This window comes from Sycon ciliatum, chromosome 12 (assembly GCF_964019385.1).
Source record: "Sycon ciliatum chromosome 12, ocSycCili1.1, whole genome shotgun sequence".
Classification (NCBI taxonomy): Eukaryota; Metazoa; Porifera; class Calcarea; order Leucosolenida; family Sycettidae; genus Sycon; species Sycon ciliatum.
The window spans coordinates 28,278,199-28,292,437 of NC_088654.1; the positions used below are offsets into that span (position 1 = coordinate 28,278,199).

The 14,239-nt window shown below is 47.5% G+C and overlaps 2 protein-coding genes across 2 annotated transcripts; both read right to left on the minus strand.

Annotated features, from left to right (window-relative positions):
• Nucleotides 1–571: 571 nt before the first annotated feature.
• On the minus strand, nt 572–1,267 carry LOC135828116 (uncharacterized). Its single transcript, XM_065340549.1, has one exon. It carries the CDS (start codon nt 1,265–1,267, stop codon nt 572–574), a length of 696 nt encoding a protein of 231 aa, XP_065196621.1.
• A 3,435-nt stretch (nt 1,268–4,702) lies between these two features.
• LOC135828117 (uncharacterized protein DDB_G0271670-like) lies at nt 4,703–7,498 on the minus strand. Its single transcript, XM_065340550.1, has 2 exons — nt 6,993–7,498; nt 4,703–4,874 (listed from the first exon to the last, which is right to left on the minus strand). Exons 1-2 carry the CDS (start codon nt 7,496–7,498, stop codon nt 4,703–4,705), a joined length of 678 nt encoding a protein of 225 aa, XP_065196622.1.
• Nucleotides 7,499–14,239: the final 6,741 nt, after the last annotated feature.

A 14,239-nucleotide genomic window follows, 5' to 3' on the forward strand; every position in this document is an offset into this window, starting at 1 on the left:
ATTTCCAATCCAAGACGTTTGAAAATTTGAATTATCCGATAAATTTTCTTGTCGTCAGCCACTTGATGTCGAGTGGATGCTGTTTGGACGGGTCCTTCACTTTCCAGCAACGAGCGGACATTCCACGTCCCAACGCTCAGGGTAAACTCCTTTCGTCTCCTACTGCGTGCGGTAGATGGCTCCATTCGCGGGCTTGCAAGGCCTCGCGATGGGTCCAACAGCGGAAAACAGAGTCAGAGTGACGACACCCGAAGTTCGTCCTGGAATCTGCTCTGTTGACTTTCCGCTGTGGACTTCTACTGGGAACTGTCCCAGGGACGACCCTGGAAGCCCAGAGTCGTCCCTGAGAACTGAAAACTAACAAAAACTAATCAAACGATGAGAGCTACAAAATTCCTAACTGACACACACACACACACACACACACACACACACACACACACACACACACACACACACACACACACCCCTACACACACTCTCTCTCTCTCTCACATACACACACACTCATCACAGAATAACAACTGTGGGGGGACAGCCACAGTAAGGACGCTAAAGCATAGCAGTAGAGTCACACAGCTAGCACTTGGGACACCTGCAGCAGATTGGGCAGGGACTCCTGAATGTAAGCCTTCATAGCATCACTTCTCCATCCTCCCTGTCGCTGAATGAGCCTGTCTGGTACTCCTGCTGCAGCAGCCGTGGATGCACCTCCCGACCTCAAACTGTGTAAACCATACCCATCTGGGTTTACGCCGATACGCTTCAGAGCTTCACGCACTAACTCTCTTGCTCTACTGTAGGATAGCGAGTGCTTGATGGCGGTCCTGCCCTTTACACGAGCTATACGCCCGAACAGCTTGACATGACCTTGGTGCCCTCTTTTTTCAATCAGATGCTTCACTAGCGATACCGGGCACAGGTCACTCTCCCATCGGCTGATGAACACCCAGCTACCTTGCCTCAGTTGGTCGTTCTTGCGAACTTGCAGGAAGACCGCCATATGTGATGACTTGATGGCTACCTCATCCACGAAGATGTTGGCCAAATCATCCCACCTCATCATACCGGCATAACCCAGTACTTTGATGGTTAGGGTCTGCAGGTCTTGCAGTGATGAGCTTGACAGTTCCCGATGGAGGCGCTCCAGAAGTGATTTTGATAATGGCAATTTTCTATCCTTCGGTCGAGCCAGAGAGCGCTTGGCTGCCTGCATCACATTCTTCACCACCCCGTTGGCATGGGTCTGGGTATCCCTGGATATCATGTTTCCATGACAAGGCGCACACGGCTGAGACCAATGGGCTGACAGTTTTGGCATCTTGCATGATGTAGACCAGATATAGGGCTACATGAAATGGGTCTGCTGGCAGATGAGGCACCTTCTGACGCTCTGCCCATTTGCTCCATCTACAGAAAGCAGAGTCGGACTTCTTCACAGTTCTTGGTGCCCGACTCATATTCATAATGGATGGCAGACATTGTTCTAGCGCCTTCATGTCGTCTGAGAGGTTGTCCTTGGCTGGTTCTGAACAGAGAATAGAATGGTTTCTGTCAATGCTTCCTAGCTGGCTATGTCAGTGCAGTCGACTCGTCAGCTTCCTTCTTCCCCCAGGGGTATGTCGTCGCTATACCTGGCGATCTTCCACCACTCCTGCCATTCACCCGCACCCACAGCTTTCCACTGCCAGGCAGTTGCTTACGTGCTCAGAGCACAATCACCTCCCCGCAGTGGGGACATCCTGCAGCAGGACCTCGCAGACACTGCATGCACGCATTCTCGCTCATCACCACATGCTCCCCAAACAGACATCTTTCCGTCAGAGAAAAACTCCAGCGGCCGGGGAATTTCAGCATCCCTCTTCTAACAAACACAGTTTGTCACTGTACAAATGCGTAGTGCATACACGTCACAAGGACTCACACTGCCACCAAAGAAATTGTATGGACAAGTACCCTCCAGGAAGGTATCATGAGACTTTGGCAGGCTGATTGCCTCCTTAACGAATTCTGCCCACTTTGGGCCGCTACGCAACTTTGGCCACCATGGCGCCGATTGCCATTCTGGAACAACCAAAGTACCGTGGCATTTTGACACGATCAACATATCTACCACACGCCCTATCAAGTACATTGGTGGTACCAGCCAAACTCTTTCTCCGCTCCAATTCACAGTGAATGCATCAATACCCGAGCACCCCGGGTTCCACCACCTTGAGCAGAATCTACTCATTTGCTTTGTTCTGCTGCTTGCAAAGCAATCAATGCTGTGAGGGCCTCACATCGAATCAAGCCAATCGAACAATTTGGGACTTAACTGCCAGTCATCCATATCAGACAGCTTTGAAAGGTAATCGGCCAGCTCATTTTCTTCGCGAGGCACCCATTCTGCCAGCAACTGAATACCATGCACGGCGCACAGCTTGTGAATCTCCAGTGCTTCGCTCTGCAAATGAGATTTTGAACTGCCTACTTGTATTATGTGCACGGCTGCCTGGTTATCGCTTCTGTGAATGCAAACGCCACCTTCAATCTCTTTCGACAGCGAACTCAGAACCACAAAATAGCTCGCAGCTCACGCCATGTGGAGCTGGCACTAGCCTGCACAATTTCTTTGGTCCATTCCCCTTTAGCTAATTCAGTTCCTTTTGATGTAACTGAGAAACCTCCCCAGCCAGAGTCGCTCGTGTTGGACCACGAGAGCACTGTCACCCTGGGGTCTTTTTTCCAAAAAGGTTGACCGTGGCATTGACTAAACGAGCCAGACCAAAACTCCAGATCTTGAAGCGCCATTTGAGACCAGCTGAGTTTTGCATGCCACGACTTACGGTTCATAATCAGTGCATAAAATGACCTCGTCCTCAACCTGCAAACGGGGCCTAATGCCAGCGACATAGATAGCAAATACCCCGTAAGCCTGGCCAATTGTCTGGCAGTTGGATATTCGACCTGTGACAGCTTTTCTACAAACGTCTTCAGCTTTTCCACCCGTCCCTTAGTGACCCGTATCATCCCTTCCCTCATGTCGACTTCCATGCCAAGCATTTCTACCGTCTGTGAGGGCTCCCAGTGGCATTTATTTTCGTTTGGAACAAATCCGGCCTGAACTAGATCTGATTTCAATCTTTTCGCTACTGCCTGTGCACCCTCGACCGTAGAGTGCCCATCCGACCCGTCATCCATGTAAAGCTGGCATCTGATGCCGTCCCTCCGCCAGTGTCTTAGTAAGACACGGGTTACCTTCGTGAAAATGTACGGGGCAGTGGATAGACCGAAGGGCAGAACACTGAAAACGAACCACCTGCGATCACCCCCCTTCCCCACCCAGGAGAAACCTAAGTACTTCCAATACGCCTTCGCAATTTCAATATGATGGTACCCACTCTTCAAATCGAACGTTACCAAATAATCTCCCTGAGAGTACACATTTGCCACGACCTTCATGTCCTCAAGCTTGAACTTAAAGGGAAACTGAACGCCAAAAATAAGTATGGCTTATCCGAAGGAGAATTGGGCACTGATTCCGATGAGCTATGTCTCGAGCCGATCAGAGAAGAGGAACCGTGTCAAATTTCATAAATAACACCTTCCATATTTGGAAATTGGGCTTGATGACGTGCGTACTGCTTAGCTATCACCATGCTGTGCATGCTCAGCAGTGTAATTGAATGGAAGAAAACAATTACTTTGGTGTTTTGCAGCTCTATTTCGTTCCCTGACGGTAACCAAATCTAGATGTAGGAATCTGTTGAGCAGGAGAGTGACACATGTCTTCCCGAAGGCTGTTCAGCCTGCAGTGGTGATGAAGAAAACACGAATATCACCCCAAGATCGATTGTAGCGAATTGGAAAAATCATGGTGAATTTGCTTCCACTCCAAGGCAATATCGAGGTATGAAGGGTGCTTGTACTGCCTTCCAAAGTGAAGAGGAGATGAACATGACTTTGCATAGCTGTTGTTCTACGACAACTTACCTACTCTTGCTGGTTCCGTAGTGGCATATTGCAAATTTCGTGGACGAACAACTCGAGTCACTAGTGGCTAGTGAGCAACACTAACAGGTGAGATTTTTCAATTTGACAAAAAATTGTTCTTGTTTGAGAACAGACGGGTGGCAGTCCTTAGACTCAGTACGTGTCTCTCTGCGGCTTCTTTCCCTTCATCGATAGGGTTGTGCTTGAAGTCGAAATAAATAGAACATGTGGAACAAAAATCTGATCATGTAATTCGAATTTCAATTTCAAAGTATGTGTACATCAAATCACAAAAATTTCAATATGGTGCTGTGCACTGAAAAAGACTGGGAGCTGGCAGCAATGGAAAGGGTAGAAACGAAACCAGTAAAGCAGAGTATTCATAAGGTGGAGGGAGTTGAAAACGGGAGACGAGTAGTGAGCATTTCAGTTCGAAGTACTTGGAAGTAGTGTCAATAGACAGCATCGTGTTGCATATGTTGTGAATATTGTGCGAATCTAATAATTGGCAGAGGATAGTGATTAAGCAGAGTATTGTTACAATACGAGGTACTTTGTGAGCAGATAGCAATCAATATCACGACATGGTTTAGACAGGAACTCATAAAAGTCAAGAAATTGATAATCCAAAATTATGATTATTATCCCCTGAGTAGTATAATTATTATGGTATTCTCCTGTGTTTACATGCAGAGCCTTGACGTTGCTGGACGAGCGACAACATAAATTACATAAACTTGTAGCTCATAATGTGGGATGACTGCCGTATTGCATTGCCAACGCAAACCCATCCTGTGTCAGTGCAGCCATCCAGCAACTTGTACTCCCCGGACCAGATGCTGCTGCAGCTGAACACCATGCCGATGGAAAGCCGGGAGTTGATGGCGAAGCATTCTGGTCTGCACAGTACAAGGCAAAGAACAATTATGAATTATAACGCATTGTAATCCTTCCCACACGTCTTTGTAAAAACAAACAAACAGTGCCATTATCACAACACTTGATCAAGCATCTTGATGGAGGTATTTTCCATTGTGCTGGCCCAGCATCTGCATCAGGAAGACCATGTACACTTACAAGTATCTTGTGTGTGTGTGTGTTTTGTGCGTGCGTGTGTTTGTGTATCCGTCTGTGCACACGTGTGGGTGTGTGGGGGGGGGTAGACGCATATGTGTATGGGTAGGAGTGTGTGTGTGTGGGGGGGGGGGGGGGGGGTTCACGCACATGTGTATGGATGTGCGCGCTGCATGCGTGTGTGTCTGTGGGATGGGGTGGGGGTGCACGCACATGTGTACATGTGTGCGCGCAATATAGAATGTGTGTATTGTGTTCGTTAAACACAGGGAGTCCTCCTGATTCCATAAACTTTGTGATCATTGTGATTTCATGTGCTTTGTGAAGTTGAAATTCGCAATACATATACTGATGCTTGATTAGATTTATGTTCCACATGTTCTATTTATTTTATTTTACTTCAAGCACTTGCACTATCAAGCAGAACCCTACCAATGAAGGGAAAGAAGCAGCAAAGACACGTACTGAGTCTAATGACACTGCCACCGTCAGTTCTCCAACAAAAACATTTTTTGTCAAATTGAAAAATCTCACCTGTTAGTTAGTGTTGCTCACTAGCCACTAGTGACTCGAGTTGTTCGTCCACGAAATTTGCAATATGCCACTACGGAACCAGCAAGAGTAGGTAAGTTGGCATAGAACAACAGCTATGCAAAGTCATGTTCATCTCCTCTTCACTTTGGAAGGCAGTACAAGCACCCTTCATACCTCGATATTGCCTTGGAGTGGAAGCAAATTCACCATGAGTTTTCCAATTCGCTACAATCGATCTTGGGGTAATATTCGTGTTTTCTTCAACACCACTGCAGGCTGAACAGCCTTCGGGAAGACATGTGTCACTCTCCTGCTCAACAGATTCCTACATCTAGATTTGGTTACCGTCAGGGAACGAAATAGAGCTGCAAAACACCAAAGTAATTGTTTTCTTCCATTCAATTACACTGCTGAGCATGCACAGCATGGTGATAGCTAAGCAGTACGCACGTCATCAAGCCCAATTTCCAAATATGGAAGGTGTTATTTATGAAATTTGACACGGTTCCTCTTCTCTGATCGGCTCGAGACATAGCTCATCGGAATCAGTGCCCAATTCTCCTTCGGATAAGCCATACTTATTTTTGGCGTTCAGTTTCCCTTTAAAGTTTTGCAAATGCTTGTTTACATATCTCAAGTCCACAATGAGTCGTAGCTTCTTGCCGTTGTTCACAATGCCTAACGGACTGGTGACTACACCATCCTCCCTTTTTACTTATTGAATGCAACCCTGGTTCAGCAGACTTTCCACCGAGTCACAAACAAACTCGGCATTCTCACATGCACTGCGGTGGTTTGTAAATTCTCTTGCACGCGGGACCTCTATGAAGGGCAGTGCGTATCCATGCAATACTATGGTTTGAATAAACCTAGATGCCCCCATCATGCGCCAAAATTGCATACATTTAGCTAGGCTACCTACTTGAACATCTTGAACACCAACTTCATGCACATCCCACCCACCATCAGCCTCCATCAAATAAGAATCAACATCTCTTTCTTCATCGGCATGAATTGGTGCAACAACAGCAGGCTTATTTTCTAGCAGCGGGTACAGAATCTGACGAAGTGGTCAGCGCTGCTGCAGCGGTGGCACACAGGCCTGGGGGGTCTGGGGGGGAACTGCTGGGGCAGGGGTTGCTGTGACGCCCGGCGTGAAGGGGATTGGGGAATTGCCCCAGCTCCTGGACGAGGTGGCTGGGGCACTGCCACGAAAGGGCTCAGCCTAACATTAACAGTGGGGGCTCTTTGCTTCGTGCTTTGAATCGCAGCGATTAGCTTTTTCGACTTTTCGGAGGACGACAGGATGTCGACCAGCTCACCCCCCTCTTGAAACCTGCTGGCCGCCTCGTGGCCATGCACATCCGCCACCACCAACCATTCTTGTCAAGCAGACAGCAACGACTCACCTCTTCTGAGAGAGACTTCGGCCACCCTTCAGCTTCCGCAGGTCCCGCCTGGTCTTCTTGAGTTGGCGTTGCAGCTGCTCATTCAGGCTGTGCTGCACTTCATAAGACCTTGTCTTCCACTTTCGCGCTGACATCGAGGTGGAGGATCTTCGCGACTTCTTCAATTTTTTGAATTTTTTGGTTTTTCTTTTCCGGCGGGAGTCATCCGACGAGTCAGACGAATCTGATGACGAGGACGATGAAGAAGATGATGACGAAGAAGATGAAGACGACGATGGCACAGAAACATTACGGCGTTTACGCTTGGACGAGGACGACTCATGTCCCCGTTCCAGCTGTCCCTCGAGGAGCCTGATTCTCAGGGCGCTCTCTTCCTTTTCCGCCTCAAACTTCTCCCTCATTGCATTGAGCTCCACGGTCAGCTGCGCTGCCGAGGGGGCCTTGGATTTTTTCCTTGGAGGTACCAGCTGCGCTGCCGAGGGGGCCTTGGATTTCCTTGGAGGCATAACGGAAAGGCAGGTAGATCTACGACTGATGAAATCAAGGGAGTCCAGAAAAAAGGCAACCAGCTTGCAAAACAAGAAAACAAAAGAAAAACCTCCTTAGCAATACGTAATGGCGTAGTATGCAGCCTCGGTTTTTCATTCAACTTTGTTTTACCCACTTACCTTGAGCACTTACCTTGAGCACCCTGTAAAAAGGCGTATTGTCTGCAGGGATTGCCCTAGTAAAATAATAAATACAATACAAATAGAACAACTCCTATTTGTGCTGGCCCTGACTAATAGCGAAAGCACATGAGAAACTGGTTGCCTGGAGCAATGACGGAAGAAACGCTGATGTGATCTCACTCGGGTAAGGGATAATGTGAAACCGCGAAGCAGTCAGGGTCTTGCTTCTCAGCCTATGCTATATGCCGCTGCCAATCTGCTGTTGGGTAGGGCGCTCTATTGCTATTGCCTCTGTTAGGAGCACCTTCTCTGTGATGTGGGATAAGGAAGGCGGAATTTCCCAGTACAAAGGCAAATCAATGTTGCCAGTGTCAGTATGCCCAGGTGGTTGATAAGGGGTTTTCATAACTACGTTCCTTGGCCCTTGGGCCCCATTGCTGTTGTTGCTAGGTTGCATATGCCAGGTATTGGCCTTTCATCTCACAATAGTTGAGGGTCAGCAGCAATGCAACAATGACTATGTGGTGGAAGGAGCATGCAATGCTGCAGTGCAAGTGCAATATGCAGACATCACTTCGAGTACATGCTTTTCTCTAGTTTAGCACTGTAGCACACACTTAGCTCTCCTTCTTCTTCTTTTGAGATGCCTTAGCCTTGACAAAGTATCTCTGCGGTCCAGAATTATTTGGCTCTGGGAAGCAACACTCAACACTGTAAACGAATGGCGAGAAGAAGGACTCATCCCCGAATGGTTTCTGTGTCGGGCGTTAGGTACCTTTCTCGATTCTGAAGATGCTGGAGTACAGCACTAGCAGAAACACCACATAGCTAATCCTCCGAGCGATGGGTCCAGGCCTCGGCGGGAAATTCTGCGTCTGTTTTTTTCTTCACGGGAGAAGCAGCTTCTTCTGTTCCCGATGCAGATGGTGTCAAGGTATTTGCTGCTGTAGCGACCAGTGAAGGAGGAACGGATTTTCATCGCCCTTTCGCTGCTCGGCGCCGACTGCCATCATTGTCCCCTGTCCTAGGCTCTGGGGCGTTGGGAATAAAATAAAATCTTTCGGTCTTACCTCTGCAACAAAATCATCTCGCTTTCAATCTAGAGGTATCTCTCACTCACGTAAGTCTTCAGCTGAGCAAAAGTCCATCTAGCAATCGTTTCGCCCACAGGTGGGTTCGCAAAACGAGAAGCAATTGCTGGTGTACTATTTCTTGCTGCCATATCCGGGTATCAAAATGAAAAATTGAAAGCAAACTATGCACAAAGGTTTCAGAGTTCCTTTTCTCTATCCGAAAATTTTCTCCGACGGAATGCTACAATGCGGTAACAGTGGAACTGCATGCATTCCATTCATGCACGTGCAGCACCTGATCGCGTAAGCGCGCAACAAGCCTAAAATCCGTGTACTTTGCACATCCCGTGCACTTGACAAGCTAATCCTGGGCGCATCAATCGCATGCCCTCTCAACTTTTCGAGCGCTTTAATATTTGGCATAATATCTGACATCTATTTAGTTGATGGATCGAGCTCGAGCGCTCTGCTTCGATGCAAAAAAACTTCAAACAAGAGTTGATCAGTGATTGTGACTGTGATTTCTGCATTACTGTAATTATTATGTAGATGATGAAGACACGATCGATACTCAGAATCCCTTGAGGACTGACGATGGCGGAGGATCACAAATTACCAGCGTCTCTCCTGAAGGCGCAGACACGATTGCGTGATGCAGTCAAGGATCGTGGTGTGCAGATCAGCGGGGGTTTAGGAACAGATAGGGAAATAGCTTTGAGCGAGCTCTTTGTCAATCTTACTCTGCTGACGAAGGAAGAAGTAGAAACACTTTTCAAGAGCGAGTCGTTCTTTTCCTCCGAATCTGAGAGAGCACGCCAGCTAGATGCTATCAGAGCAGCTCAGGATGGAAAGTCCGCAAAGATACGTGGCATTGAGCTTAGCGAGATCTTCTCTGACACAGGTAGCGATAGTGCAAAGGACCAAGCAAGTGCCAGCGGAGTAGTTGATTCCGAATGTGGACTTCTGTCTCGTACCGCTAGCAATGTTTCCATCGGAGTGAAAAAGAATAACGTGCTTGCGTTTGGCAGTGCAGGCAGTGGCAAATCTACAATCTTCCTTCTAATGCTGGAATACCTGTGGGCTATAGATTCGCTGTTGAAGGAGAAGATTAATCTTGTCTTGGCTGTTGAGTTACGACGTGCTGAGGTGCGATCTGCAACTAACCTGTGTGAGTTGCTGGCTGCTCGATTCGACAGGTTGGACATGGAACAAGATGAGCTGGAGGAGATAGCTCGCTACTTTCGCCGTCATCCGTCACGTCTCTGTGTTGTGTTTGACGGCATGGACGAATGCAGCCTGGAGAAATGTAGCCCGTACATGCAAGACATGCTGTTGAGGGAACGCAGTGTTGATATGCATGTGGTGGTCACATCTCGACCATGCGCCGATGCTTACAAGTTAAGCCAATGTGGAAAGTACCATCAACAACTGGAGGTTATCGGATTCTCACAAGAGAACGTGAAGACGTACGTGAGAAAAGTGGTGGGCGGAAAACAAGCGGAGGAGATGCTGGAGAAGCTGCATGCACAGCCGGACACGCTAGCATTGATGGGAACTCCATTATTTGCTGCTCTGGCATGTGAACTATACCACAGCGGACTCGGCTTGGCAAAATCCAGCACGGCATTGTACGAGTCGCTACTTCTACGTGTCTTGGAGCGGAATGCAGGAAAGTTGCACAAGTCGTTCGCCGAGGTGGACGGACAGGAGATGAAGTTGCTGTACGAGGTCTCCCGCTTTGCACTTGCAATGTTGTCGGTGCAAAAGGTCGTGTTCAGCGAGTCGGAAGTCAAAAGCGCCGGTTTAAGTGATGCCGCTCTTCAGCTTGGACTCCTGATCGCTTACAAAGACGGCAGCTCGACTGAGAACCGACAGTATCGCTTCGCTCACCTGTCCCTACAGGAGTTCATGTCGGCATGGTATCTGTCACGCGAAGTGCTGAAGGACGAGCATGACGCGGCATGGCTGGTGAAGAGAGTCGGTCATTACAGTGGTCACATGACAATGTTCTGGCGCTTCGTCATTACACTGTTACCGCGCAAGCCCTCGTTCGTCATCATAGAGCATATCTGGCGGCTAATCTGTGGGGAGCGCCTATCGTCGACATCGGACACTGCCGACTCTCGTCTTGTGGCTGACATTGTCAGCTACTCCCATCGCAAAACTGCACGTCCGGGTCTTGAAAGGATGCAGTCCACGCTTCGTGCAACGCTAACGTATGAGAAAATGAAAGAACTGGCCTACAAGCTGCTGGACGAGACGTGCGGTGAGGGCAACGGCTGCCAACGTGTCGAGAGCGCTTTGCCACGGGGGAGAGAGTTGACGGATGAACTATTTCTGTCAACTCTCATCGATGTGTGGAAGAAGGAGGCAGTAGATCCCAACACGAAAATATTCCTCACTGCTGTGCGCAACGTCAATCCCGTCGCGGCATTTCAATGCGAGCGTATGATGCGTCCGAGCACCAAGACACCGGTCCCATCATCAACTGAGGACGCTTCTGCCTTTGCTATGCCTGCAGTTCGTCCAGCGCAGTCGACCGAGGAGCGATGCTATCTGGTTCATCTTCTGGTGGCTCATCATGAGCACTGCGGGTATCAAGGTGCGTCCTGTGATGGTCATTGTTCATTCTTTTCACAAGTGTTTCACAAAGGCATTAGCTTTCACTCTGTACGGCTATCTCTTTTTGATTGTGTATCTATTGGGCAATTTCTAAGCACACATTATTGCTTTGATAGCAGTACCATTAATCTCGGTTTTTCTCACTGTGGTAATGCTGGTCTGCGAAGCATTGCTGCTGGTCTGTCTCAATGCAAGGGTGTACGCACGCTAGATCTTGCCTACAATGCATGTGACGATGGCAGTATACTGTCGTCCATCATTCAGTCTTTGTCAGGCAGTCTAGTGGATGTCTATGTGAATGGTAATCCTGTAGATAGTGATGGTATTGTATCAGTGTGTAAAGCATTGTCTACTTGTTCTAAGCTGAGTGTGGCCCGTGTGCCTTACCCATTCACTCTCTGTGACCGTGATGGTGTAGGTGTTCTGTCACACACATTCACTCTCCATGGTGATGGTGCAGGTATTGTCCCTCTGTCATATGTTAGTGAAGTTGTTGAGTCATGCCCTAACCTGTGTGAGCTGGAAGCACGGGGGTATGGTTTCCAGTATGATGATGATTGTTTGGAAAGGTTTGTGAGAGCTGTTCAGTCTCTTGCTCTGTTGCATACACTACGGGTTTCACACTGTGGTCAGAATGCCATTTTGTTGTCCCGGCTTGAGCAGCTTGTCCTTGACCCTACCTGTACCCTGTCCTCACTTTGGTGATTGTAGTGACTGTGTTTGTACTTTGTGTACATTATGTGAGTGGGTAGATGATTAGTTTCCTGATTCGTCTCTTGAGCACAGACCGGCAGCAGCAGCAAAGCCTAGACCAGTTCTTTTTTTCTACCTATCTAATGTACATAGAGAAGACACTACTGTCGTCAAACTTGAATTTTCATTTTTCTATTGAATGAAATAATTTCCATGTCTATACCCCACTCTCGTAGTACAACCACTGTAGAGAATACATTGTATTTTTTCTTAGTAGCTCTGCTTATAACAATCTCTTTTCCCCGAGTGTGTGTTTTTTCTTGAGTATTTTTGCTGTTCATGAACTCGTATCTGGCTGACTAATCACGGCCAAGTTGTAATATTATAATGTACAAATGTAATACCAACCCTAGGTCTAATCCGCTGATGATCAAATTAAATGTGCTGAGCCTGTCTTTTGACATTGTGTGATACTGGACTGTGTGCGCATGTGGGTGCACATGAGCAAGCGTTTCTGTTGGGTGCGGGTGGGGTGCGCGCGCATGTGTGTGTTTGTGTGTGTGTGTAGCAGCTAGTTCGGTTGGTGGGTACGCTTCTGCCAAATGGTGTTGGGTCTGTGACCAACAGGCTGGGCTGCTTGAAGGTGTAATGTTGTACCTGCCACCTTTATTGGTTCCAGGGTTCATATAATTTCTATTTGAAGAATGTTATAACAAGACAAACTGTCCGCTATGTTACACTCTGGTGCTGAATCTCACTGTTGAGAACAAACTGATATACTGTGAAGAACGAGGAATCTCTGTGAACTACGAAACTCTGAAAATACAAGCAAAACTCTGAGCTGCGAAATAACAATTGCAAGCAGCGCGAGCAAACTCTAGACTGACTCTACCTCTCGTAGGTCTTACTCGACATCAGTAGGTCTAAGTAACTCTAACAAACAAACTCTACATCTAACAAATATAGCACGGAACATGTGAATATAAGGAGCTGATTGCAAGCAGCGCCAGCCAAAGTGCAGCGATGCAAAGAGACACGGAGAGCAGGAAAGCGCTCCGAAGGAGACGCAAAGGAAACATGAGCGCTCGCAACAGTCCCGAGTCACGAAGGAAGTGCAGTGCAGTGACAGGTACGGGAAAACAAAAGAGTGCGGTAGCCGTGTCAAATGCATTGATTGGTGAATGACTGAAAACTTACCCACCGTACTGGAGCCAGCAGAAAAGGGTATCAATGCACACTGGATTCAGTCATGTGGTCATCAGGTCATGCGTGACCATGGTGACATACTACACACGGTGTAAGGCTACAGATTCATGCAAGTACATAACCATGCTCTACTGCAGAGATGGAGTATTCCAGCACATATCCTCCTTCACTCAGGAGTGGCGGGTAAAATGCGCCAACGAGTGAGTACAACTACTATGCTAAGATACTAAGCAAAAAACTAAGAACATTGCTAACATGTTATTATGGTTATTATGAATTACACAGCACAGTTTGTCTGGTTAAACATCACTGTCTTACTGATCTGCATCCAGCAAGGGGACAAGGTGGTGAATAGATCGGCAATAGACTTTGCCGCCTACGGTGACGTCGACCACACGGACTATTGTAGTGCATATTCACGAACATTCTACAGTCCATGCACACGTGACATTACGCAATGATTGCATAGGCAAATTCTAGTTACTTCCCTTTTGATTACGTAGTGATTACATCACTTACACATTACCCATTTGCCACATCGAGCGTATGACGTTTTTCCATGTTCTTTCTCTCTTGCATGTCATGATGCAATACTGATTGCACCTACATGATGCAATACTGATTGCACCTACATGATGCAATACTGATTGCACCTACATGATGCAATACTGCATTGTACTTACATCAGCAATTGCAATTCTCATGACCACATCCGTTTCCTTCTTGCACTTTCTACCGCAACGCACAATTGCTAACGCTTCTCTCTCTACCCTATATAAGCTGCATTCGCTTGCATATTATTCAGATCAATCGTAATCTTTTCCATTCCGACTCAACTTGAATTAGTGCTTTCTTAGTTGTAATAAAACGTTGTGTTCCACGACCCGTTGCACGGCTGAGTTGAATCTAGCGAAGCACTAAATTGGTGACCCCGACGTGATCGATTTCCGACCTGATTCAACGTTCTGTGCAATTTTTAGAA

Bases quoted from the DNA above. Each gene is read 5' to 3' on its own strand.
- LOC135828116 (XM_065340549.1), bottom strand. From the start codon at position 1,267: ATGATATCCAGGGATACCCAGACCCATGCCAACGGGGTGGTGAAGAAT.
- LOC135828117 (XM_065340550.1), bottom strand. From the start codon at position 7,498: ATGCCTCCAAGGAAATCCAAGGCCCCCTCGGCAGCGCAGCTGGTACCT. The intron at 4,875-6,992 runs GTGAGTCGTTGC...TGTACTGTGCAG, and splicing joins CGAAGTCTCTCTCAGAAGAG to ACCAGAATGCTTCGCCATCA.